The sequence below is a fragment of the Corapipo altera genome, unplaced genomic scaffold (assembly GCF_003945725.1).
Source record: "Corapipo altera isolate COAL_440 unplaced genomic scaffold, ASM394572v1 56, whole genome shotgun sequence".
Classification (NCBI taxonomy): Eukaryota; Metazoa; Chordata; class Aves; order Passeriformes; family Pipridae; genus Corapipo; species Corapipo altera.
Window position 1 is genome coordinate 6,159,934 of NW_020884896.1, and position 19,265 is coordinate 6,179,198.

General features: G+C 47.9%; 1 protein-coding gene across 2 annotated transcripts in view; it reads left to right on the plus strand.

Moving 5' to 3' along the window:
- SUFU (SUFU negative regulator of hedgehog signaling) overlaps positions 1 to 18,803 on the plus strand; it is a 98,522-nt gene extending 79,719 nt beyond the window's left edge. For both annotated transcript variants that reach the window (XM_027647906.1, XM_027647907.1), the window contains exons 11-12: positions 8,830 to 8,898; positions 12,064 to 18,803. In XM_027647906.1, the coding sequence (XP_027503707.1) occupies positions 8,830 to 8,898; positions 12,064 to 12,153 (159 nt within the window). In that variant the 3' untranslated portion in view covers positions 12,154 to 18,803. The remainder of the gene's footprint in view (positions 1 to 8,829; positions 8,899 to 12,063) is intronic.
- Positions 18,804 to 19,265: the final 462 nt, after the last annotated feature.

Genomic DNA, 19,265 nt, shown 5'->3' on the forward strand with positions numbered 1-19,265 from the left:
CTCCTTCCAGTCATCCTGTGAAGGATGTAATGAATTCAGTGCTTGCCAGGCATTCCAGCTCCACAGATGAACACCGGAAACAATTTCAGGACGAGATTAAAATTTGTTCATGCAGGTCAGGATCAAGAACAAGTAAAAAGGATCTCTCTGGGGTAGGGGGTCAGCCTGGGAGCCATGTCAAAGACCCACATTCAGCTTCCTGCTCTTACAGGTTTTCTCCGTGACTGTAAGTCTCTTACCTTCTTTTAGCCTCCATCCTCCATTTGCTGTATGGAGAGCAGCACTTTCCTGCCTCACAGAAATGTGAGGCCAAGCACATCAGAGACTATGAGAGTGATAAAGACAGTCAGATGAGGTACTTCCAGTGTTATCTGTGCTGACAGTAGTTGGATGGAGCATATTAAATAAAAGGGAAGAGAGTAAGAGAGAATGGAGAAGCAAGTTGAATGATAATGAAAAGCAATGATGACTAATGCTGCATTAGTGGGCAGAACCATCCTGAGGACTGAGGAGAGCAGAGGTCTTGTGGGAGAAAAACTGCAGGTGATCCTGTGATTGCAGATTTATTTCATGAGGCGGATGTATGCTGGGGCCAAATTAGCATGGCACAAATTCTGTGCAGCAGTTTCCAAAGTTTTATACGCCCAATGTCACTGGTCTCTGAGTGCAGAGGGTTTTTTTCCAGGTAATTTACTTGATTTCAGGGCGAATCCTGTCAGGCAGATGGAGGCTATGGTTCACTGTCACTGGGCACCCCCTGATTCTCAGCACAAAGTCTGTGTCTCTGCATGAGCCGAGGAGCTCACAGCAGTAGTGGGGTATTACCCTCTGGCACCAGCCACTGCTGGGGGATGCTCTTTGCTTGATTCCTGTGCCAGTAGGTTCACAATGTCCGTCAGACAGAACATGGATGCTGAGGCTGTGGACATGGGGTTCTCCAGTCTCCTTGCCCTTTGTGTTGCCTCCATTTTGACCTCTAATCTGACCTTCATCTTGTTTTTCTTTGTCTCTGTCTTCCCTCATCCTGGCCCATCTCTTGCTTTCTTCTCCTTCCTTTCATTGAAGTTGGCAGATTCCTTCTCCTGCTCCTCCACATGGCCTGACTTCCAGCAGAAACACTGAGAGTACTGGAGAGTTTACCTGCCTTTAATCGTGGTATGCCTGGTGACATAGCAATCCCTTGCTGCTCAGAGGAATGATCAGAGTGAAAATCACTCCTTAGCTACCTCTGCCCTGTGTTTGGGACAGAGCTGCCTTGGGCTGGGACGTGCTCAATGAAGAAGGGCTCTTCAGTACATTTTTCTGCATTTCTTGGAAAGGCTGTGGAAAACAGTACTTTCAGAGGCTTCTGACTTAGCAAAGCATTTTCATGCTTGTCAGACTTGTCCTCCAGAACACTTGTTTGCTAATCTTCGTCACCTTCCTTGTAAGGGGTAGTTCTTGTACTTTGCAACAAAATGATCATACGCATTTGCTAGTCCTGTCAAAATACACTTTTTCCAAAATACCTCTCTCAATTTCTTTTTTCCCTAAAAACCTTTAGAAAAAAATCAAAAACAAGGCATCCAGCATGGAAAAATAAGTTGAGGCTTAGGACAGCAAGGTCAAACCTCTCATAGAAAATGTTAAATGTGCCTGTAGGCAGGATAGGTACATGGAAGCCGTGGGAAGCATCCAGCATGCAGGAGCTATCAACATGCGCTATCTATGCTGGCAGTCACAGCAGAGGGGGGATTACTGTGAGCAGGGTCATGGGGGACGATCCATTCTTTTGGTTTGGCAACCTAAGGGAAAAATCTGGGAAAGAAGATCAAACTGAGGCCAATCTTGAAGTATTTTCAGTTTTTCTTGCTGAAACAAAAGCCTTAAAGAGACCAAAAGCTGAAATAAAATCCTTTTATGTTGAATGAAACCAGAAATAAGAAAGTTTTCCTCAATAAAAACAGAGGGGAAAAATCTAGTTTTGCAGAATAGGGCTGGAGTTGTTAGAAGTTTTGCCTTCTCTAATCAATACTTGAGGGACATAATGCTTGCATAGGATATGAGAAACTCATATTTTATTTCTTTCCTTTAATTTGAACCCCTATTTCTACTTCTTTGCTTTATGGGTGCCATAACTATAGGGTATTTTCGTTCTTCCTCAGCTCGTCCAATTGGAGTCGTTCCACATCATATAAAACACTGAATTAGTCAAGAGACAGAGTGCACAAGAGAATGACTCTCTTCCAGTAGAGTCAGGACATTCCCCTGGAAATGAGCACATCTGGTTCTTCTCTCTGCTAAACCACATGTTTAATCATTTATGCACATTGGCATAATGGCAGCAGCAGAGGTTCAAAGCAACATTTGAAAGAGCTACTCTGATGCTTGAGATGCTCACTTGTGTGTGGCAGCTATGGGTTGAGTCCTCTTTTGAAGAGATAGGATTGATTTTTGGTCTCCACAAACTTGAATAGCGGTGTTATGCCTAGCATGGTGAGCTCAAGGATAACACCCAGAGGCTGGTTTAAGAAATGTACAACTGCAGCCTGGTCTTCTCCAAAGAAGTTATAGCTGTCCACTCAAGAAAACTTTTTCAGAATCTTTTGGGTGGCTTCCCCCAAATCCTTAAGCAGGTCATGGGAATCTAAGGTAACACTTTTCCAGTAAGTTTATCATGTTCCCCAAACACTCCTCAAAACCTCACTGCGTTATCCCTTTGTGTTCTTCTCCCTCACTGCTGAATGAGACACTGAGAGAAACTTACCCCAGGGTAGAAATGTCCCGTTAGGACATCGCGATCCTCCCAATATCAACTCTCCTGCAACATGTTCTCTGGTACTTTGTCCAGGCTAGTTTTGGATGAGTCAAGTTCTTTCATCCTTCTTAAGCTCACTGTCTATCCAGCCACCTAATGCCCCTCCCTTTCCACTCAAACTACAGTTTTGGCTACTTTGAATAGTTTTTCTTCCACCCACTTGGAGCATTCCTTGAAATGCCTGCTCTTCCTTTGCTTCTTCTCTCTGAAAGAATTGTTATTGCCTGTTGTCTTGGCTCCCTTGTCAGCCCTGTCCTCAACTGAGCCAAAATTTATGTGTTGAATCAAAGCAGCCTGGTCTGCAATACGGATCTCATCAGTCTAGGTTCTAAGGATCTCAGGTCCTTGTAATTGGGAGTGTCATAGAGAGATTCCACAAGGTCAAAATCTTTCCGTGTCATCATATACTTCCTCTTCTGGGGTAGTAACATAGCAGAGTGAAGCAATAGAGTCCCTGAGGCATCTGTGAGTGGATGTTTTTCCTCTACAAGGAGGGTTGTGAATTTCCTGGAAGAGCAACAGTGGAATTTCCCATCAAAGGTGTTTGTTGCAATACTGGTGCCTTTGAGGTTGTAATGAGAGATGTGGTGGATTCAGGCAGCAAGGTGGCCTCTTCAGGCAGCGTCAGGGCTGAGCGTGACGTAGAACAATGATGTGACAAGGCCTCTGCCCTGAACCACTTGCAGTCTGAGCAAAGCAGTGAAAAGAAGGCAGGGTCAAGGGGAGAGCAGAAAGATGGGCTTGGGGGGGCCTGTGGCACAGCATGTGATTCATCAGGGCATTTTATTGGTGGGAATTTCAGTGGGAAATGCTGACACACTTCTACTTCACTTTTTGCTGTGCTGCTGACAAAAATTAAGCTGAAACATTTTCAGGGCAAAGGACTCCTAAAAGTAGATGGATATTTGCAGATGTAACAGGTGATATGTGGCTCAGGATACAACTGCTCCACCCATTCCAGGGATAGCGCCTGATGGATGAACAGTTTCTTAGAAGGGTTGATATGGTTTACATAGGGGTTTATTGCAATGTGTCCCCACCTTCTCTGGCTAGGCCATACAAGCCAGCTCTGTACTAAGTCCAGAACTAATAAAACATGGTTTTCTTTCTTTGACAAACCTGCTAGAAGAGCAAGTGTTTAATGCAAACAAAGCACTAGGGCAAAGTGTGGGATTGTTTGGTTTTTTCCTAGGTAGGCGAGAAAAGAGAGTATTGTCAGTAAAAGCACCTCTGCTCCACTGTACCTGGGCCAATTGCTTGTGTCTTGCCCTGAACAAAGTGTGTTTCCTGAAGTTGGACAGAGCTGCAGCTCAACTCCTAGTTCAGCTTCTGGGGGTCTTCCTTCATTGAAGTCTTGCCAGCTGTACCAGGCATTCAACATCGGTGTGACCTCTGGTCTTAGCAGCATTTTCTGAGCAGACAATTTCAAGCCCTCATGGGAGCTTCGAACCCTGTAGTGAGAGATGGGGAATTAACTGTGGGGTGGTACCTGTAAGCTGACTATAAAGTCTTTAATGTTTTACTAAGCACCAGTTGCTTTCAAAATGAGCTGAACTCATCTGGAGCCCCATGACATTGTGTACATTTTTTAGATTTCACCTCTTTTCATACACTTGCAGCCATGTACCTGCAACGAGTCACGGTACAGGTTTCTCAGCCAGCTGCAGATATGAAAGCTTCCACACTGAAAGCTTCCACACAAACTCCTTCAGGTAAGGACGCATAGGTAAGCCTTGTAGGTAAGAAGTAGGTTTCAGCAAGCTCAGGTGAGACTTGCCACGAGAGGGAGACAGCATGTGTTCCCTGGACACATCCACCTGAATGAGACAGCCTAGCCTGGTATTTTGTAACATGTCAGGACACATGCAGCTGTTAGTGAAGTCGTGAGAACCCAAACTTCGGACCTCAGCCGTGCAGGAGGTACCTGTGATAGAAAACTCTTTTGTCTAGTGATCATCTTCCGAGCATGTGTAGCATGTCTAGGTGCCCCAAAGCACACGGCAAATGGAATCTAGATCTGCTGGCAATGGGATAGCATGTGTCCAGGCCTCTCTAGGTCAGGTCAGAGAGATCCTGGTGCGAGCAGGACTGTGCAGCACCCAAGGAGATGTTTCAGATATCTGCAGCTGGCTGACGAGGCCGTTCACTGTTCATACTGCAAACAGCCATTGCCAGTGCTGAGCTGCACCCTGTAACCAGCTTTGGCAGGCTGGGCTGGCCAAGTGTTTGCACAGGGCTGTGAAAACAACCCTGTGAGCACTGGGCTGCTGCAGCACCCAGGACACCCACCACTGCACAGGACCGCTCCTTTGCTTCCTCAGCACTAGCCGAGAGATTTCATGGGAGAAAAGGCTTGTTCAGTGCGCATGGGATGGCTTCGTTTGCCCTGCAGATTGCACCGGCTTTTCCCATGGCTGCAGCACAACAGTGAGGCTCTGTTTTCCTTTGGGAAGGGAATAAGCTGCTTCATCATTGGGATCTCTGTGGAGTGTCCTGTTGATAAGATCAGTTAAAAGCATCAGAGGAAAACTGTAGATTCAGGTCTGAAGTATAAAGTGAACGGGGCCTATTTGTTTAATTTGAGCTTCTAAGGTTTAAATCCCAGAGGAAATTAAATTAGGTGCCTAGAGCAATGGCAGTCTGTCATGTTTATTTGCTGGGAATGTCACCTTTAATATCATGCACATATAATATGTGTGTGTGTCTGTGTGTGTGTTAATGTAATGGGGTACCATACTGTGCAGGAGCAGGCATGCTACAAGAACTGGAAATGTGAAATATTGTGAGTGAGGAACGTTGAGATGGGATTGGATTTATTCTCATCCTTCTCCATAAGACTCACTCACCAGCATGAAGGTGGTTTTGCTGATTGCAGGTGGATATGGTAGCCTGATCTATGAGCACAGGCCTTAGTGCTCTTGGGCCTTTTTGATGGTGCTACTTCTAACAGGAGAAATCTTGTCTAGATGTGAATCCAGGATGACAATACTTCTCGCTTCCAGGCCCTCTTCAGCAGTTGGTGAGCTGCTGGCACATGGCTTCCCTTGCATCCTCAGGAGAGCTCAAGAGTGTCAGTTTCCTGTATTGAGGGATGAGGCTGCTTGTACATTTGGTTACATCAGCACTTTGGAGTCTCCCTGCTTCTCCAGGAAGGAAGGCAGGTCTCCCAGCAGCATGGGGTAGTAGGGTTTGGGGTGTTTTTTTTCTGACTTGGACTGTTAAGGATGGGTTCTGAGAGACACACTCTGTGTGTGTGAATGTCACTGCAGCAGTTTGTCATTGCAGCCTGTGATCCCTGCCCTCCGCCAGAGTTAACTGTCCATGCAGGGCTGGCAAAATGGCACTGTGATCTTTCCTCAGTGTGCTGTGTAGAGCAGGCTGCCATTGCTTTGAACCCCCAAATGCAGTCCACCAGACAGCTGAGCTGTGGACTCCTGTCCCACTCCACTTGTCAGACCCTTCAGGGAGCCAGTTCAGCTCAGTACATTAGTGGAATTTGGGAGTTTTTTTCAGATGGATTGCCAGCATTCAGAGAGGGGGCAGTGAGCTGCAGATGGGCTCAACCATCTCAAGGCATTGCACCCAGTTTCAGTGCTAGCCACAGTGCTCCACACAGGTTTGTAGGTTCTCTGGGAGTCTGTGGCTTAGCCAGGGCCTGACCTGTGCCCTCTTTCCCTGTCTCCACCCTTTGCTGTTTACCCCTTCATACCCTGTCTTGTTTTCCTCCAGCCTCAGAGCAGCTGGCTGCCTCACACACGTGGTTCCCATTTCTCTCCTGCCTCTGGCACCTTGGGAGCACCCAGGGGTCTTCCTGCTGCGCTTGTCTTCTAGTCTCCCTGCCAAAGCTGCAGCTCCTCATTCCTGCTCTCTCACCCATCCCAACCTCTGGCATTTTTACTCATCCGTGGATGGCTGAATATTCATTTCCTCCTGGCCTGATTGCTGTGAATACCAATTCCTCCTCCTTTTTCCGGCTGTTCTGTAGATTTTGATGTCTGCCAAATTGTTTTCATTCCCTCACCCCACTGCAGACTGCACCTCCGCAGAAAGCGATCTGCTCTGCACTCGGCTCCCCACCCAGCTCTTCCTTCTGAGCCGAGTGATCAGGTTGCTCTCCTGCCTCCGACATGGACAGACGTCTCCCTCCTCCTGCAAACAGTCAGCAAATGAGTATCTCCAATTCAACAGGCAGAATAGTTACAGGCCCCTGCAAGGAGACTGCAGCAGTTTGTGGTGGTACTGCGTGTTTCAGTGCAACGTTCCTCAGCTTGCCAGTCTGCAGATTGGTGCCAGATTGCAGAGTCCTGTCCAAAGCAGCAAGCTCCTGGTTCCTAGCTGAAGCAGGGTTTTTTCAGGTTCAAGGTATGATTAAAAAGGCCTGGTGAAGGTGCCTGCATCCATGCTGAGCAGCCTGGTCATAAACCCCAGCCTGGAGCCTGCTGCACATTGAAGTTAAGTGAAGAGAGGAATGCAGTAGAGAAGGGAGCTAGTGGTTCCCTCGTCCCCTGGGAAATCTGTGTACAATGACAGCAAGGTGGCATGATTGAGGGGAGAGGACTGCATAAGCCTGGTAGCTCTCAGATCTGGATTTGGTGGGTTTGGATCTCTTCTCTTGCCAAACAAAGAAAGAAAGGGAGACCAGAATCTTCCCTTTCTCTTTCTGTCCAATAGTCCTGCCTTATGCATTGCCAAAATGGAGCCCAGAGGCTTCCACTTGCCTGTGGCACCCTGGCAGTCACTTACTCTCCACTGATGTTCCTGGCACCAAGCTGCCAGTGGGCATGGGAGGTGGCTTCCTGCATGGCGATGGGACAGCCTGGCCGCCCCTCTTCCCGGTGTGAGCTGGGGAGCAGTGCAGCTGGGCACTTAGTTCCAGCAGTGTTTAGTGCTAGAGAGGTCCCTTCTCTGGAGCATGTGGATCATGACTGGGAAGAACAGGGAAAGGGAGGGGTGCAAAAGGGGGCATGGGGATGGTGGTTGCTTCAGGATGGAAAGTAATGCCAGAGATGGAGGAAATGGTGGACTGAAGGAAGGAAAGGAGGAGCAGGGGAAAAGAAATAAACCTGTAGGCTAAAATGGGAATAATAATCCACTGGATGCTGCTGCAACCTAACTCCCAGGAATGCTGCTCCAAGGCCCCCTCACTGCGTGGGGATGTTTGCCTGGTCCTGCACTGCCGGCTCTGCTCCTGTGCCAAACCAGCTGTCCTGCCTGGAGCTCTGGCCTTTGCGGCTGTTGTGAAGAGGGCAGGATGTGTTTGCTTTTGGTTTTTAAAAGAAGTTGGGAGTTCCTCCACTTGAATTCCTGGGGCTGGTTTCCCCCATGGTGTCTCTGGTTTCTGTGACTTGGGGGATCCATGGAGCTGGGGTCCTGGCCTGCATCTGGGACTGTTGACTTGGCGGCAGCTGTTTTCTTGGACTGCTTCGTGCTTGCCAGCTGGCTTTGAGATGAGCCAAAAGTTTTCCCAGCACAGGCATGCAAGATGGGCATGTGCCATCCCAACATGGAGGTGCCGAGCATGGGCACCTCTGGGAGCACCTCCCATAGCCAGCATCTGGTTCATCTGAACAATGTGCTGCACTGGGGCCAAAGCCTTCCCCATGCCCGGAGCATCAACTCTGCACAGGTCCCAGTCTCTTCCTGTGCTGCTGTTTCCTGATTAAACTGTGAGCTTAACTTCAGTGGATCAGATAAAAGTGGCTGTCTCCCACTGTCTCTCCAACAGTTGTTATCTTGATCCTTTTTCCTCCTTCCCCACTCTGTTTGTCTAAAGCCGAGCCTCTAATTTTAGACTGAGGAAGATAATTGAGGGTCAAAAAAGATTGCTGTATAATTTCAACATTTTTTTCAGTGGTTGGGGTGGAAGGCAAAATTAGGAGCTCCTTGCTCTCAAACCTTTGTATTGTGGGAAAGAAGGACATAGGGGAAGGAGTGAGTTGGTACAGTCTGCTCTCTGCAGAAGCCATGCTGTTTCCTGGCAATTGGCTAAAACTAAGAGTGTGAAGGCATAAACTACTCTATTTCCGTTGCAGATCCTATTGACCGAAGAGTTCGTAGAGAGAATGCTGGAAGATTTAGAAGATCTGAATTCTCCAGAGGAAGTAAGGCTGCATCGTTCCCATATCTTCCGTGTACTGTCACAGAGAGCTCAGCCCATCCTGCAGTTTGCCTTTGATCCTCCCCTCAGCTTGCAGACTGTGGGCCTGCCCCACAGACTTGAGGCCTTGCTAAACCTTCACATCTGCTGTGAACTGAGGCACTGAGAGAAAGGATTGCAAGAAATACAGGACAGGGATAGATATTAAGAGAGACTCTGCATTTCCTTTCCACCAGCATCTTTCCCAACATATCTGAGCATCCCAAATCAAACCAGTGCAGCTCCTGTCTATGGGGGGTTTCCTCCATGCCATCCATAGATAGTGTCCTTGCAAGCAGCTCCAAGTACATCACCTTCCCTGCTTTCAGAAAGGCTGGAAGTGGTGGCAGCACATTTACTGCTGAACAATCTGTTGTATGAGCCTATTTTTTTGGTTTTGGAAACAGGCAGGGGCTTTCTCACATCTGCTATTTGGCCTTCACCTGCTGCCCCTGCACGGCGTGCAGAGGACCATCACCAGCCTGGAAACGTTACAGCAGCAGCCAGGGGAGCTTTATAAAGCTTTGCTGTGTGGTACTAAACTTCCCCCTGCCATGTGATCTCTTCCTGGGGAACATTTAACACCCCGTCTCCCATGCATGCCATATAAATATTCTGCTTGACTTCAAAGAGCAGTGGCAGAAATGACATGTAATATTTTTAATCCCATTTTTTACAGCTCCCTGCAGACTCTAAAGAAACTTTCCTTGGCTTGTAGAGCAGCCCTCCCATCCATTGCCCTGCTCCCCTCCCCCCAGGAAAATCTCAGGGCTCTAATTGTTTAATCCAGAGTTGACTTAATGCCAGGGTGTTCTTCACTGTGTGAGTGGGGAGAGCACGCTGGAGGCTGTGCAGTGACTTTCAGGCCAGCTTTTATCCAGTTAAACCTAATCCGAAGCTCATTTTTGCTAGTGACATGGAAGCCCAGTAGCACTTTGGTTTGAAGGCCCTTTAGTTAAGGCTTTGGACAGCTCATGTTCCTTTGCTGTCTGCTGAGAGGCAAGGAGCATGGCAGCCCCTGGCACCGCGACCGAGTGTTCGGTTCCGAGTTACTGTGACTTTGCTAAATTAAAAGTTGAAAAACAAACAAATGCAAAGGATGGCTTCTCCAAGAGGATTGCTTTGGAACCACTGCTGTTTATAAAAAGGAAAATACTTGAGATGAAATGTGATCTTTCAGTATCCAGATTCCTCCAAGGATTTGTAACTTGCAGGATCCCAGGCTGGGCCAACTGAAGACATTCCTCAGCAGCCCTGACTGTTGCTGATGATGTTCATGTGGTAGAACAAAGTGCTGCGAGGAGAGTCTTTCCATTGCTGCATAAAGAGCCACCTGTGTTAGGTGAAATTAAGTGAAATAATCTGTCTGAGTATCTTTAGCATGTTTTTCACATGCCCTAGACAGTGAACTCAGAAGAATTTCCTGGGCAGTGCACGGCCACTAGGTTACATGGTGCAAGCTGTACACAGGGCTTGACTTTATAAAAAACAACCATAAATGGGACTTGGGCTGTTTGTTTCCTAGAAGATAAAGATTGGGAGTTTATGGTAGCCCCTATCCTGAAGAATCTTCCTGCCATGCCCCTAGATCATGGGTCAGACCCTGAACCAGCAGGCCAGCATACTAAGGTCAATGGATACTAACCACAGGTTACCCTCGTGGGCAGCTGCAAGTGGAGCAAGGTCAGGAGCAAATTTGTGACAGAGCTGCCCTTGCTGTGGAGCAGCAGCTGGAGGGCATCTGCTTTAGCAGGAACCTGCCACTGAGCCTGTGTTAAGGTCCTTCAGAAACAGGGTGCTTCTGGAAAGAAAGACAGGTAATTGGATAAAGATGGATGATTCGTAGGTTGCTTGTACCGACTGTAATTCATATTGCCCCTGAGAACCTATGGTGTTGCTGGCCTTGGTCTGAGGACTCTCCTAGGAGAGGACCACTGTATCCATAACCATTCTGAATTAGCCATCTCCAGGTCAGATTGTCACTGGTGTGATTCCTCAGTGGGAGTCTCATCAGGGTGTCAGAGAATATTATAATGCAAGGCAGTGCAACACTGGGTGCATTAGAGTTTTGAAAACAAAATGATCCTGCCAACTGGCTTCCAGACCTATCCCCCACATGTTTTGGATCCTCAGTCTGGGATGGTGTGAAATGCCTATGCAGAACTGGTTGCCATTCAGCTGTGGATGGGGCAGATTTGTAGCCTAAGAGACTCCACCCCTCACATCCCACACCCCCCACAGACCTGTGTTTGAGAGACCGGTGTGAATGCATGGGCACTGGTCACATGTGGTTGTGAGAAGGGTTGGTGGTAAGGCTCTTTGGAGGTCTCTCCCTGCATGGTTGTGTTTGGGATCAGAGATTTTGGAGTGACTTCCTAGCCTAAGGTGGGGTGCCCTGGAGTGGCAGGATGGGACCAGTGCACTTGTCTTGTTTGGGAAACACTGGCCAGAGCCAGTGCTGTGTAAACCAGACTGGGGCAAAAAATCTCCGTTCTGTGTGCTTCAACCAGTGTTTGCAAAACAGCCTGAGCAGCTGAGTGCCTATGAGAGCACAAGGCATTGTATGGCTCCGTGGAGCCTCTGTAGATGCTGTGCAGGCACTCTGGCTTTCTACAGCCAGGGCAACAGTTTGTCCTCCTGGAGGTGGTGGCCTGTCCCCCAGCAGAGCTGTGCTGGCTCACCTGCATCCCACCCTTGAATAAGCAGGGGTTTGAAAGCTGCCCAAAGTCTACTTTTAAAGCAAATGTGGGCTCTGGGGGCTGGGGTAGATGAAATGAAAGGAACATGGTTAGGTAAGAGGGAAGACACTTCTGGCTGCAAATCTTCAGAGAGGTTGAGAAGGGGAAATTGGGGGTGGGGGGGAAGGGCAGAAACCCTCCAGCATTCATCTGATGAAATAAACAGCACTTGGGCTGAAAGCTCAGAACTTTACTTTGGCAGCTGAGGCGCAGGCCACATTATCTAATGTCCACTGCTGTCCAAAACATACTGATGGGGAAATGTTTTCTTAGTGGCCTCTTGTTTTAAAAAACAATAATAACATGGGGCTGCCTGCCTTTGCAACAAGTATGGTTTTTTCTATGCAGGTTGCAGCAATATGCATTAACTGTTTCTCTTTACTGTCTTACAGTTTAAACTTCCAAAGGAGTACAGCTGGCCTGAAAAGAAACTGAAAGTTTCCATCTTGCCAGATGCCGTGTTCGACAACCCGCTGCATTAGAGCTGAATTACACTCTTCTAACAACTGGGAGAGCCAAGTTACTGTCCATTACCCAGTGACTCACAGGATAATTAATGCAGTAAAAACTCTGCCTGCAAATAAAAAGAGTTTGCTGCACAACCACTGCAAACAGAAGAGGAGCTACTCAGCACCAGCCCAGACCGAACTGAGCCCTTTCCTTTATCCTTCCCAAGGCTGAACTCTCTGGGAGCAGCCTGCGTATGTGTGAGTGCGAGTGAGAAATATTTAACTATGAAAATTAGTAGTAAGAATCCTTTTTCTCTCTAGCTGCAGAACTCCCTTCTGCCTTAGCCCAGGGTGTAGACGCTCTGCACGCCTGTATTTACACATACATTTCTGCCAGGTGCGAGCCTATAATCCATGGATTAAATGTTCTTTACGTGACTCTGGAGTCCTTTTGTTAGCCAAACTTTTACTGACTGCAGAACTGTTCTTCCATGTGCTATTTTTTTTTCTTTTCAGAAACAGAATGGTATTTCCCCTGTTTAAAGGAGGCCAAAAGCTCACATGCTTGAAGCTGAACAGATTTAAAGATGAACTTTCTAGTTCAGTCAAGAAAAACAAACCCAGATCCTCCCTGCCCTCAAGTTAGGCATGTTATAAGTGTTGGTCTTGGTGCTATTAGCTATGGTATCACTGCAAACAGAGGCAACTTTATTCTCGTGCATCCTGTCCTTGTGCCTGAACCCCAGGGAAGGTCGCAACCTCTGGTTTTGCACAAGCAGGAGGAAGAAAGCTACCGGGGCGGGGGAGATCTCCTGTTTACAGTATGTTTATCTTTAAAGAGATACTGTCAAGTATTTTTTCCTTGCTATTGTACAGAATTTTAGAAGCTAGAAAGGATCATTTGTTCACAGGGACAACTTCAGCAGCTCTATAGGATCCAGGGGGCTGCTTGAAAGCATATGAAGTGGAGATCTCCGCTGCCCTGGCATAGCAGAGAGGAGACTCAGCCTCAATAAAGCCAACTATTCTCCTGTTCAGCAGGGTTGTGCCCTAATGCAGCTCCGTTTTTCCCTCTAGCCTCGCTGTGGTGACTCTTGTTGCTGACCTTCCTCTTTTCAGATAGGCTTGAACTGTAAAGCATCAAAATCGGTCTGAAGAGACCGTCTCTCTAGATCCCTGTGGCTTCCTCCTTGGAGCAAAACGTGGTGTGCAGAGGAGCTGGTCTCTGCAGTGCCAGCTTGTGTCTCTGCATAGAGCTGCTGGCCCTGTGGATACGCTGCAGCAAACCACCGCAGGCTTTACCCCCTGCTGCTGCTGCAGGTTGTTTCTGATGCATATTCCCCAGCCTTCCTCTCCCATTGTCTTTTGGTGACAACTCTTCACTCCTTGTCAAGGGGAGGTGCAGCTTTCCTTCCACCCCTTTCTGCCTACAAGATAACCTGGCGGTTTATGCGCAATTGCTCTGTGATCATAATACAAGTATAACAAAAGCTTTTAACACTTAACTCCCCTGATCAAACAGCAAAGTCCAGGAGGCCTCACAGTACCCCAGGGTTGGTTTTCTGTTTGTTTTCTGATTTAATTTCTTCCCGGCACAGTCAGCTTTGATGTTTTTTTGCATATATTTGAGGCTGGTTAATGTTGGTCAAGAAGCAGAGCTGGGAGCCACAAAGCTTTCCTTGGACTTGCTACAGAATTCCTCTGTGGCCTCAGGCGAGTCACTCAATGTCTCTCTGTGCAGAGAGGGTGATTATTGACTAGAGGGCTGTAGGACCTACCGAAGCATGCCAGGGTTTGCAGGGGAGGGCGTGCTTTGTGTACCAAGTAGTATTTGTACTATTATAATTGTTTTTATATTATAATTTAAGGCAGGCCAAATGCAGAGTCCAACACTGCTCTGCAGAACCTTCCTTTCTGCAAAGCTACGAAGCAATTTACATGTAAATGAGTTTGTCATTTTGTCTGAACTCAGAGGATCATCTTAAAATCCTGCTGTGAGAGAGCAAACTTTCAGATATCTGCATGTGCCAGCCAGAGTGAGTTCTGTGCTGAGGCAGGCTGCATTCATCCGTGGGATCTCTTGGCCAGTTCTCATTGTCCTGGTTAGCAGTAAGCATCCCTTCTGTACTGTAGATGTTTATGCAAGGGACAGCGTGGGTGAGAAAGCAGCATGACAATGTACCAGTCCAGCTTCAAAAACGACGTGCCCAAGTGTCCCGCTGCAAGATAACGAACAAACAGGTGATTGTGGCAGTGGGGGAAAAGGCAAGGGCAGCAACTACAATTTTGTCCCAAAGCCATCCGCCAACAGTAGCCCATGGATGCTCTTGTAGGAGCTTGCTGGGGGTGCCTGCAGCAGAGCTGGCCTGTTGCCACCACGCTGGCTGCTCTTCCTTGTTTCCAGATGCTAGCTCTCATTAAAAGGAGCTTTAAATCCACATCTTAGTGGAGAAGGGACATTTGGAAGGTCAATTGTTGCTGTTCCTGCAGAGATCAGCACGGAACAGAGAGAAGTCCATCAGACCCTCTCTGAGTTTTGACACACATCTGGAAAGCTTGGGACCTTGTGCCCTATGAACTCTTTGAGCTTTCACAGCAGGGATGTGGTGCTGTACACAGGGAAAGCACCTCCTCCAAGCTGCCTTGTGCTTCAGTTCTGCCTTTCTCATGCGTTTTCCTCACCATACTTACTCTCATCAGACACTCTGGGCTGGATTTTCATTGACTTCAGAGGGAGCAGGCTGAATGCATTTTGATCATCCACCCAGGATCCTTGTGTGTGTGTGTGTATTTTTGTTCCATGTCATGTATTTGTATATAGTTCTGTGTATTTGAGTTATGAACAGGTGGCATGCCAGAAATCTCTATTTCTGAGACACTTTCACACAGATCGTTGCTGGTAGCCAGATAACAACTGAGGGGAAGGCTTGAAGGGAAGGAAGTGAAATCTTCCTATTTAGTTAAGGGGGAAAATATTAGACAAATAACTGCTAAAATAGAAATATGTGTCTAATTGGTAGACCAATTATGAGAGAGAAGCTGGTGAAAGTCAGCCCTTAAGCTCCCAGGTCATGTCACTGCCTCTCAGCAAGGTATCTAAGAATAAGAAAGTTGCACATTACTCTGTATCATGAAGAGCTGGGCACCCACAGGACCTCCCCTCCCCAATTCACATGAAGTTTGCAACTGTGCAAACTTACTCATTGGCAAGTAAATGAGATGTCAAGTCTGGATATTTTCATCTTGGGGCAAAAGGATATGCCTGTGTGTGAAGGAAATGGAAAAGAAACCTTTGTATTTTAGTGAGCAAGTAGTTTGAAACAGGGAAATGCATCAGTGTTAATAAGTTAATAAGTATTTTTCTAGCCCAAACCTGCTGAGATGGTAGGTCCACTGGTGCTGATTTTTTCCTAGATTGTGTAGAAGGTCTGAAGCAGGTTTGTATGGAGCCAAAACCTCTGAGGCTTGTGTTGGCTAAAGACAGTGACCTGGATGGAAATGAAAGCAGCGCATACAGGTTTTCTCCCCTCTGGAGAAATCCAGCGATGCAGGTCAATCAGGATATTTCGAAAGATGAAGAGCCTTGAAAATCCAACATGTGACAGCAATTCTGAAACAGGAGAAGGTCTAAAAGCCAGGACTACTCTCCCTCTCAATTTCTGATTAAAAACAGGGCAAGGAATGTATCATTTCAGTATTAAAGTATGTAGGATGTGATCTGAGTGGAGCGGTCAGTCTTGTAGCTGCTGTGCCCATATTTTCAGTGGCTTAGGTAGATGGTGCCTGCTGCATCTAATGTCTTTGAGGATGGTAATATACTAGTTCTACTGTATGTGAATTTGCCAACAGTGATTTGAAATATTCTGAAGCTCTTCACTTCAGATATTCAGTTGTTCATGGATGGCTTTTGAAATTACACCATCAGGTCATCAAACAGTCTTGGAAGAAGTGAGGGTTGTGTTGTTTTTCATCTGTGACCAGTAGAAATATCTTTTAAAAACCCAGTTGAAAGTGATGCTTGGCTTGTGGGGGCAGATTGCTGGGGAGAGGTGTGTGTGGGGCAGCAGGTGAGCAGCCCCCCTCCTGCACCCACAGCTCAGGCCTGTTCAAGGCAGCACAGTGCTTACGCGTCTCAGGCGCTGCAAGTGGAGCTGCAAGGGAAGCTGGAAACCAAAGTGGGAATCATCGATGCCTCAGCACAGCACGGGATCCCTGCAGGCCAGTCTTCATTTCCGTGCCAGGACCCACAGAGGTCCAGCTCAGGTGCAAGCATCCAGCCACGCACACCCCACTGTGTTCATGTCTCTGTGAATGGCTGTGTTGGAAAATGTTCACTGGAAAATGTTTGGCTGACTGCATGTTTCACAGGATGCTGGGTTAGCTCACAGGTTGGCATGGGATTGTGGTTGCTCAACTGTTAATCTGTCCTGATGACTATTCCCTCCTCCTAGATGGGCATCCAGAGTCCCGCTTTTCTAGCTTGTATCTGGCCAGGGCAGGGCAGCATCATGTCAACTGAGGAGAAAAGCTACAGGCCAAAGGAAACCCTTAGACCCATGTGTCCAATTTTCCCTTTGCCCAGGGCATGGCCTTGCACCTTGTGGCTCCTCTGTATGAAGTCTTGGGCTTCAACCCCTGCGCCATCACAGCGAGCTGAGGAGGGGCTCCAGCACCAGGAGAGCCCTTCCACCTCCTGGGGACTTGGTCCTCTACGTAACTGCCCTCCACTGAGAGAATACATTGTGCCTTAATTTTTCTTGTGAGTGAGGCTGCAAGGGCAGCTCGAATTGTTGGGCAACCAGAGATTCCTTTCTGTGCATCTGTCCCTATCGATAAATGCCAGCCTGCACAACAGCCGGACTGTATCCAAAACAATCTCAAAATCCACATTTGCCTCTGAAGTTCACCTCCTGAGATTTTAAAGCTGGATTTAGGTCTCTGGGACCTAATGAGCTCTCTTTCAACCTCCTATTCTTACGACATTTTTTCTGTTGTGCAGTGTCTGCTTGTTCTCTTTTCTTTAAAAAAAAAACAACCCTTGTGTTTGACATGAGTCCAAAATTTCAAATGGGGAATAGGCCTGAGGTTGCAAATGTGTTTTAAACCTGGTCCCGCATTGACTTGTCTCTCTCAGGCAGAGAACCTGGAGTGTATTGTGCTTCACCACCTCTTAATTTCTACCGTAGTTCTGTTTCCCCTAAAATCGCTGACAGACCATAAAATCATCCTAAGTGGCAGATCAGTTCAGAAACATCATTTCTAGTCTGCTGTGAAGGGGGTATCCCTTCTCTTTCCCTCTATTCACCATTTGGCTCATAGAGCCCTGACAGCAGGAGAGGAACATCAGCCCAGAAAGGGCTGCACGTGGCAGATGTGACAGGCCAGTGCCTGGTTGTTTTTAAACTGTCCTGATGCTGTGTCTGCCCTCTTTAAAAAGAGGGAGAGAGAAAAAAAAAAAAACCAACCCTGAAAAGCCAGAGGAAAATTTCCTGCCGATTGTTGTGTTTTGCAAACACTGGTCTTTTCTCTTGCCCTCTCCCTCCACTCCCAGCGAGGCTGGAGATGAAAATGGCTCCTTTGTTCCTTTCCCTGGGGCCCAACTGCAGCGAAAGTGCAGCTCCGGAAACCCTCCGCTGCATGAGTGGTGAGGGTGGGAGGGACCAAGCTGTCACCGTGTGCGGTAGGTCCTACGTAAACACGGCATGTGTTGACAATGCTGGGAGCAGGATGGGCGCAGAAGGACTCTGTGGTGCTGGTGACAAGGCTCCTGCACCATTCCTCCTGTGGCAGCGAGCGGGATGCAAACCCCATGGGGGCAGAGGAAGGGGAGGTGGGTGTGAGTGGCCATGTCATTCCAGTAGGGGCTGATCACAGGCTGGGGGGCTCTGGGCTTCTGGCTTTCCCCAGAGTGGGAATGTGCAACCCCATGGAAGCAGGCAGCATCCCACTAGGGGCTAATAGCAATGCCCTGGCCCCCATGGCTGGGATGTTCCTTCTGCACATCCAGCCCTGTAGTCCTGATACTCTGAGTTTGGCCACAGTCATGCTCCAAACCCAAGTTTAGTCATTCAAAACCCTTCTCTCATCTGGCGTAGGCTGGACATACCGACTTCTCCCTTTTATTAAAGTTATAGAAGTTTTGCTGCTCATTGGGAACACTACTTGTTTTGTGTGCTGGTTGATTTTTGTAAATCCTAGAGCAAAGGCAAGGTTCCCTGGGCAGGGCACACATGGGTGACCAGGACCACAGTGAAACCTGACCGCTGGGGCTGCCCTTGAGCCCGGAGGTGAACCTTTCTGTACTTAAGCAGTGTGTTTATGTGTGTGTGTGTGTGTGTGTGTGTGGTCTGCGGGCACAGGGTCATGTGGATCAAGGAGCCCCAGGACACTCCCGAGGGGGCTGGAAGGAGCCCGCGTTTCTGCAGCCGGTGTATCAGTACCTTGTAGATGGCCTTTCTTCCCTCTCTCCTCCTTTTTTTAAATAAAAGACAAAAAACAAATGGAAAGCTAAACTAGCAGAGGTTTTAAAATATTTTATATTAGTTTCTAATGTAAATTCTTACATTGTTATTGCAGTGCTGGGTGTGTTTCGCCTGCACATGACTTTTTGTAATATTTTTGTGAATCACTAAACGTTTTTTTCTTCCCGTGTATTCTAAGTGCATTAAACGTATTTGCAGAATTGTCAGTGTCCTTCTCTGTGAGCAACTCAACGGGACTGACTGTCTCCTGCTCAGCCCCATGGCTGCTTCAGCAGCCCCTTCTTCTCCTCATTGGCACCTTTTCCCCCTGGCCCCAGGGGAGTGAGATCTACTGCCCAGACCTCTTGAGTGCAAGTGTGGGAGGGAAAGGGATCTTTCTTTTCCCAAAAATACTCAGCAAAAGAGCCAGTCCCAGGCCCTAACAGGTTTAGGATCTTCCATAAGTATCCTCTGGCAAAACTCCTTGAGCCAAGGCAGCCTGAGTGCCCTGACAGCCAGAGTTTTCCGTGCCATTTGGACAAGCTGGGATCCGGAATGCTTGCACGTGGGTCCGAGGATGCAGCCAGTTGGCTGAGGGATGGCAACCTTGTCCACCGGCATGGGAAGGAGGGAGCTGGGGTGAGTGCTGGGTCAGGTCCGTGATCCTGTGCTCTGCCAAGCACC